Source organism: Alosa sapidissima, chromosome 11 (assembly GCF_018492685.1).
Source record: "Alosa sapidissima isolate fAloSap1 chromosome 11, fAloSap1.pri, whole genome shotgun sequence".
Taxonomy (NCBI): Eukaryota; Metazoa; Chordata; class Actinopteri; order Clupeiformes; family Clupeidae; genus Alosa; species Alosa sapidissima.
Genome location: NC_055967.1, coordinates 19,680,814 through 19,688,570, shown reverse-complemented (window position 1 = coordinate 19,688,570; position 7,757 = coordinate 19,680,814). Strand labels below are relative to the sequence as shown.

Below are 7,757 nucleotides of genomic sequence, written 5' to 3'. Positions count from 1 at the left end.
AAGTGCCTTTAAAATGCTATCTGACAGTTAATTTACTTGCTACACTAAGCGTTCATTTGCAGCCCACTACGGTCCTTTGGGGAAAACTGCTTTTGAATTTCCGTTAACAATCCTTCATAGGGTTTGTCGCAAAAAAGTTTATGAACTTCGCGGATGGTGCTTTTAAATGTTCTCCAGGTGTTAAAATTCTATATTCCGCGTGAATTCAAAGAATTACATAGCCAAGGCAAGCTCATACATGTCCAAAATCCGAGTTAATCAGAGGTGTCCACCTGTAAGATACCTCGGCGGATGGGGGAAGTAACTTCAGCACTGTCATGTTAAGAGAGGGGCGGTCCGATGCGCAGCGATTGGAACGTGAAGATGCGCTAATCTGTGATTGGAACCCGGAGGGAGGATTCGGGCAGAAACGAGCAGGGCGGGAGCATTGCGCGCCCGAGCTTTTGTGTTTCGAGTCTAATATCTCACATATCAATAATTCAGCGCGAGAGAAGACGGACCGCGCGCTATGTATTCAACTGCGTGTCGACTGAACAAGGGCCTCGCTCCACTTCTGACCGTTTATTCCTACCCCAAGTGAGGTCAGGGGAAGAGGCGCACAATCCATGAGAAAAGAAGTAAACTGATAGGAACAGCAGAAATTGTCTGAAAAGGGGGGAAATACACAACCAACATTCCGCTTCTGCCATCTTCCAGATACGAAGAAGCATAGGGAAAAACGCAGGAACAAATACGCCTGTCATTGAAGTGATATACATACACTAAGTTGTTTATTGTAGGACTATCCCATTGCTTGGCTTCGCCATACAGGCATCGAAGAGAACTTAAGTGTACAATTGTTTTGGTCCTGGGTTTTGAAATCAAGTGCTGATTGAAGTTGCCGTGATGCTGCCGTTTCTGCTGGGTACGTTGTGGCTGGCGTCGCTGGCCAGCGCACAGAACGAAACGGAACCCATCGTACTCGAGGGGAAATGTCTAGTGGTCTGCGACTCTAATCCCACGTCCGATCCAACCGGGACTGCACTTGGAATATCGGTGCGTTCCGGGAGCGCAAAAGTGGCTTTTTCTGCAGTCAGAAACACCAACCACGAGCCCTCGGAGATGAGCAACCGGACGATGGTCATCTACTTTGATCAGGTAACTTTGCGTTAAAATGATTGAAAATGGTAATTGTACCGGCTGATAACTGGCGCAAAGAGAGTCAGTGCGCATCGATGTAACACGTAAACCTGATGCCAAATGAAAGATTCTGGATTCCTCAAGACTGTTTTCAGCATATGAGTGAAAATGGAACCCCATCAGCGGTCTATTACCATGTCAGTAGGGCAATGGCTACAATCGTAAATCCCAAGGCTGCCAAATTGCAAAAGGTTAATTACCACCAAATGGCTTTCAGCTTCATGTAACTGCGCTGGTTTGCAGACAATTCACCTCGTAAAACTGTCCGATCTGCTGGAAAATGTAGTGAATAAAGTTTCATTGAATCTTTGTTCAAAGTCCAGTGAATTAGATTTGCATTTAATTATTTGGCGTGTTTGAGATTAATGTATTTTAAGTATGTTCCCATTAAATTAGTTTGATGTCAACATTTTAACCGATTGTATTCTTTTTCTTTTTCATAGGTGCTTGTGAACGTTGGTAAGAATTTCGATGAAGAGAAGAGCTATTTCATCGCCCCGCGGAAAGGGATATATAGTTTTAATTTCCACGTAGTGAAAGTCTATAACCGCCAGACGATCCAGGTCAGTGCAATTCGTTGATCAGTAGCATTCTCACCTACAGTCCCTGTCCTGCATTTAAATCGGATGAGCGTGTCTGCTCCTCTTCACTCCTATCCACATCTACGGTATATTCCCATTCTGCCTGTCCTTTGTCTCCGCACTCCCTCCTGTGTGTGTGTGTGAGAGAGAGAGAGAGAGAGAGAGAGAGAGAGAGAGAGAGAGAGCACATAAGCATACCGATTCTTGAAAAGTTAAATATGTAGTTTGACGAAACTGAAACAATGAAGAGGCAAAAGTAGGAATTTAAGCCGCGAGGCAACTCAAGTTGTTACATGGTTATAGAGATTGTGAACCACAGTCAACATCCGCGCGCCTCTCCCTTAGAATGTGTCTTTATGTGGAGTGCAACTGCACGTTTTACAACTCTGTAAAAGAAAACACCAGACGAATAACATATGCTTTCCCTTACACATTTTCTCATTGTTTAATACTGTACATTAACTCAGTGAATGACGATCAATAACTTTGTTGAAGCAAATGATAATTTGGAATAATATGCCCCAAAACCTAAAAGAGCTGATTTTAATGAAAATAAGTAGAAGCACAAATACAGAGAGGTGTTAATATAAGACTAGAAGGGATATACAAAGTGGATATTACAGAAACACAAATGAAAAAGAATGAGTTTAATCTTAATATTATTTTTAGTTCAATGGATGAAAGAAATCTTTGTAGAAATTCTGTAGGCTTACCAGTTTTATTGAGATCAAACACACCGGAGAAATGAATTACTGGTGGACAATACAGTTCCTATATGCATGCACCTGCATATATCCACACACACACACACACACACACACACACACACACACACACACACACACACACACACACACACACACACAGAACGGCATAAGTGGGCACACAGGTAGAGGTATACACCTGCTGAGCAGCCCCATTTATTCTTGGAGATGAGCCTGAGAGGGAGATGGAACACAGAAGCGTAGAAGGAAACAAAGGAAGCAATGGCACCTGTTCAGCTGGAAATGACTGACTGATTGACAGGAAAATGTCCTCGTAGATGGACAGACAGGCGGTCTTGACATCGCCATGTGGACAGACACTCAGACGAGGCTTGAGGGAGTCGGCAGAGAGAACAGGGCGTAGACTGCAGTGACAGGGGGACTGGCGTGGTCATATAGTTGCTGTGTCTTTCTGAAGGGGGGGATCTCCTCTAAAATATAAAATGGCCGAATGACTAACAAGGCGTGGCGTAGGCATTCTAGCCACTGATAGTTTTTTACACTTGCCAATTTAGCCTCAGGTGGAGAGAAACCTCCCTATGTGCGCACGCACACACACACACACACACACATACACACACAGAGGATTACAGTTGGAAGGTTCCCATACTGTGGCCTAATAGAGTGTCCTCCTGTAAATGTGTGCCGGCTGAACTGCCAGTGTAATGGATAATAGACTTGGTTACAACAATGTACCATTAAATGTCATTGGCTATTGTCTTAATATACAGTAGCACCGAGGCAGATATGGTATACTGTAAGTAGCCCTACAGAATGGATGTTTTAAAAGCTCAGTGCATTGGCCATATTTTGGTCGATGTGTGAAGCGCCTGATAAATTCCGGACGGGATGCTGTCAGAAAGCCCAACCCCGGCGTGGCTTGTGTTATTTATCAATTTCATCCCATGCAGCAGGTAATTCTATATTCTAGGCATGAGGATAAAACAGCCTCATATTTCAACATTTTACTGAGCCAAACCTGACCAACTGAAAAACATAGACTAAATAACTTAGCTGAAATATAAACACACACACACACAAAAACTAGATATGTGGAATAATACTAATTTACAACTGTGCAATGTTTTTAGAATTGTATACGGGGCATTGATTCCTGGGCCTGTTTGTGTGCTCAGGCAGCCTACAGATACTTCCATCTCCTTGGAGTCATAAATACGCAGCCATCGCGAGCGGGTATCTGTCTGCATCTCCTGCAGGCTGGGAGGCGGGACGGGGGAGGAAATGGAGGGGGGTGCTCAGCGCTCATAAATATACTTGCTTATCTCTTTCTTTCCATTGCTTTGGGATGCAAACATCTGGTGTGCTCGCACTAGCAGTCAATTCCACTTGGCATGAGCGGACAGGGAATTTCAAAAGCAGCGTTCTCAAGGACGAGTCCACTTGCACGACTCGCTTTTCAGTCGCTGTCACGCTCTGGGCAACCTTGGGCACAGGGGAAGAGGTTTAAGTGAAAGGCCTACAAAGAATCTGAGTCTAGTCATCAGCTAGTCAATAAGATGCCACATAAACAACATGTCCATTGGACAGTGAACATGTGACTAATTGAATTTGACTAAATTTGGTTTGATGAACCATATATGAACTATACAGTCTTCACATATAACATATAACCATTAAGCGATTATACCTAACTGAAGTATAAAAATGGAATACGGATTTCCTTATAGCTGGGAGACGTGAGGGATCAGAGAAATTCTACCCAAACTCACTAACATTACCTTGCAAAATAATCTTTGATTAGTCACTGGTACAGTTATAAGACAGTTATATGTCTTTTCTTTCCTATAAAACAATTTGAAGACAAACTCCAGGACCAGAGATGTATCTGTGAAAGCAGACTCTCAGACTCACAATTCATTCTTCATTCATTGACTCTCACCATTTTTTCTGTCTTTTGTTCTCTGTTCTTGAGAGAACAAAGATGTCTTGCCTGTTGTGCTTACATCTGCCCATCACTCCATCCATTGGTCTCTCTCTCTCTCTCTGTCCATTTTCCTTTCTTTTTTGCTCCTCTGTCTGTCCGTCAGCTGCGTTAAGTGCGGCACTTAAACTGTGGGTGGGGCCCCTGCCGGCTCGGGCCCCCCTCTCCCTCCCTCGCTCTGTCTCTGAAGCCTCCGCTCTGTCCGTAATTGGAACCCTCTGCCACTAATGAAGCGAGTTCAATGGTGCGCTGACACCGCCACGCACCAGCCATTATGCCATTTCCTCCGGGCTGGCGTGTAAGTGCTCTCCTCTCAATCGGTAACATTGGTCACTTGCTCACCGATCCCTTCATTTTCTGCCATTATTGTTTGAGACGGAGTGATGAGGTGCTAATCATGTGACTGTGTGTGTATGTGTGTGTGTGTGTGTGTGTGTGTGTGTGTGTGTGTGTGTGTGTGTGTGTGTGCCTACATGTACTTACATGGCCACAGCAGGGTACAGCTGAGCTCTCTTTAATCACTGTGTACATCATATCAGCGGGCCCATGTTCCCCTGCACTCAGGCTGCACAGTATGTGGTGGTGGGAGATATGAGCTTACCTTGGGGGGCTGAAAGTGCAACTGCACGTTTGTGTGTGTGTGTGTGTGTGTGTGTGTGTGTGTGTGTGTGTGTGTGATAGTGTGTGTGTATATGTGTATGTGTTGCTGCCAGTCTGTGCGCATGTGTATGTGCCCGTGTCTATGTGCATGTGTGTGTGTGTATGTGTGTATGTAAGTTTGCCAATATTTGTTTGTTTTTTCATATGTGCATGTGAGTGTGTCTGTATTTGTGGTCTATGGCTGTATATGTTTGAGTGTGTGTGTTATTTTATGTGCATGTACATGTGTTGTATGTGTTTTGTGTGTGTGTGTGTGTGTGTGTGTGTGTGTGTGTGTCTGCAAGCCTGTATTTGTAAATTAGTGGGAGTACATGCTTATTCCTCTGTGAGTGTTTGTGTGCTTGTGCGATTAGTGTAAATGGGTGGAAGTACATGCTTGTTACTCTGTGTGTGTGTGTGTGTGTGTGTGTGTGTGTGTGTGTGTGTGTGTGTGTGTGTGTGTGGCTGTTTATGTGTGTATGTTCCTGTGGTAAATGTGCAGTTGAGGGCTAATAATGCTTTATCACCCCCAACATGTCTGAGTCACATCACGCCCACTGTCCATCTCTCTTCCTCTCCGTCATACATCATGCCATCACTCCCCCTCCTCTTCTTCTCCGTCATACATCATGACATCACTTCCTCTCCGTCATACATCATGCCATCACTTCCCCTCCTCTTCCTCCAGTCTGTATCAATCTCTCTCTATCTCTCCATCCCTTCACTCTTTCTATGTCTCTTTTTCTGTGACGCAGTCTTTCTCATTGGCCTTGTCTTCCCTCTGTCTCCCCCTCTTTATGTCTCACACAGACACACACACACACACACACACACACACACACACGCAAAAACACTTTTGTCATGTCATGTCACTTTTGACCTCTCAATCTCATGCTCAAACAATACCCATTTTTTCAGTTGATTTTGATGGTAAAACATCTGGAAACTTACAGTAATGCTGGAGTTTGGATGCTCCACTGCACTGTTGTGTTTTATTGTGTCGTTTTGGTTGGAAAAGGTTCTATTTATGTAATCTACAATTTATATCATGGTTGTGCATAAATTGTCCTTTGGGGAAACAGAAAATGACAAAGTTAATTATTTTGTAATATGTATTTTAATCTATTCAATGAGGATGTATGAATACATAGACTCTGTTTTGGCTCTAACCTATTTGTTTATGTTTTTGTGTGTATCTCTGTGTGTGTGTGTGTGTGTGTGTGTGTGTGTGTGTGTGTGTGTGTGTGTGTGTGTGGGTAACAGGTAAGCCTAATGCTGAACGGCTGGCCGGTGATCTCAGCGTTTGCGGGCGACCAGGACGTGACGCGCGAGGCTGCCAGCAACGGTGTCCTGATGCAGATGGAGAAGGGCGACCGCGCCTACCTGAAGCTGGAGCGTGGCAACCTGATGGGCGGCTGGAAGTACTCCACCTTCTCAGGCTTCCTGGTTTTCCCACTGTAGAGGAGGAACGAGCCGGAACAACGGAGAGACGGAGGGAGAGAGGGATGGAGGGAGGCATGGAGAGAAGGCTGGATGGATGGATGAAGAGCCACCTGGATGAAGGACTATTGCTTCTCAGCACGCTGGCTTGAGAAAAAGTGGAGAGAGGGAGAGAGCACACGAGAGAGAGAGAGAGAAAGAGAGAGGGAGAGTGATTGACTATGAGAATAATGAAAGTAGTGTATTTAGAGAGCGAGGGGGGGGGGAGGAAAGGCGCATGTAAGGATTGGGGTTGGGGGGGGGGGGGTACAAAAGCGCTAGGCTCTCGGCCACTCTCGCTCACTCCGCTGCCTGACTACAGCTCTGTACAGCCAAAACCTTTTTTTATCGCCCTTATGACTACTGTTACTTACACCAGAGAGAGAGGAAAACACACACACACACACACACGCACACACACACACACACACACGCACACACACACATGTACGCATGCACACAAACACACGCTCAAACACACACACACACACACACACAGACACACACACACACACACACACACACACACACACAGACACATGCAAACAGGTAACACCTTTCCTCCCCTCTCCCTAGTCGACCTATATTGCCCCTTGCACTCACACCAACACACACACACACACACACACACACACACACACACACAGCGACTCAACATCCCCCATGCAAGCAGACATACCGTATACGCACACATATACTGTACCCATTTTGGACTATCTCAGCTGTTTGTAATGGAATATCTGGCCTGCCTGTCCATTTCTCTGATATTTGTCTCCATGATTCTGTGTGTATTGGTGTGTCTGTGTATGTATGTATGTATGTATGTATGTACTTGTTTGTGTATGGATGTTTATGTCTACACATACGTGTGTGCATCTGTGAATGTATGTTTCCATCTACGTCTGTATGTTTGAAAGAATGTCTATGTGTGTGTGTGTGGGTGTCTGTGTGTCCTTGTGTGTGTGTGTCTGTGTGTGCAGGGATGGACAGATATCAAAGATAAAATACCAAATACCCTCATTTTAATAATAAATAAAATCCACAACACAGTCATGCCATGTATCAAAGCAAAATACTGTATTTTTTGTATTTCGGAAATATTCAAAATATTTTTTTTTGGGATCATGAATTCTCTTTGCAAATCTACCAGCTATCAACTTTTTATCCCAAACA

At 44.6% G+C, this 7,757-nt stretch overlaps 1 protein-coding gene across 1 annotated transcript; it reads left to right on the top strand.

The window, feature by feature from the left end:
• Positions 1–441: 441 nt before the first annotated feature.
• On the top strand, positions 442–6,797 carry cbln1 (cerebellin 1 precursor). Its single transcript, XM_042110847.1, has 3 exons — positions 442–1,137; positions 1,623–1,742; positions 6,369–6,797. The coding sequence occupies exons 1-3, from the start codon at positions 886–888 to the stop codon at positions 6,564–6,566; spliced, it is 570 nt and encodes a 189-aa protein (XP_041966781.1). The 5' UTR covers positions 442–885; the 3' UTR covers positions 6,567–6,797.
• Positions 6,798–7,757: the final 960 nt, after the last annotated feature.

What these genes read in the sequence shown, in the direction of transcription:
- cbln1 (XM_042110847.1), top strand. Translation starts at nt 886, where the DNA reads ATGCTGCCGTTTCTGCTGGGTACGTTGTGGCTGGCGTCGCTGGCCAGC. An exon ending in TGGTCATCTACTTTGATCAG is followed by an intron (nt 1,138 to 1,622) that starts GTAACTTTGCGT and finishes TCTTTTTCATAG; the next exon opens with GTGCTTGTGAACGTTGGTAA. An exon ending in ATAACCGCCAGACGATCCAG is followed by an intron (nt 1,743 to 6,368) that starts GTCAGTGCAATT and finishes TGTGGGTAACAG; the next exon opens with GTAAGCCTAATGCTGAACGG.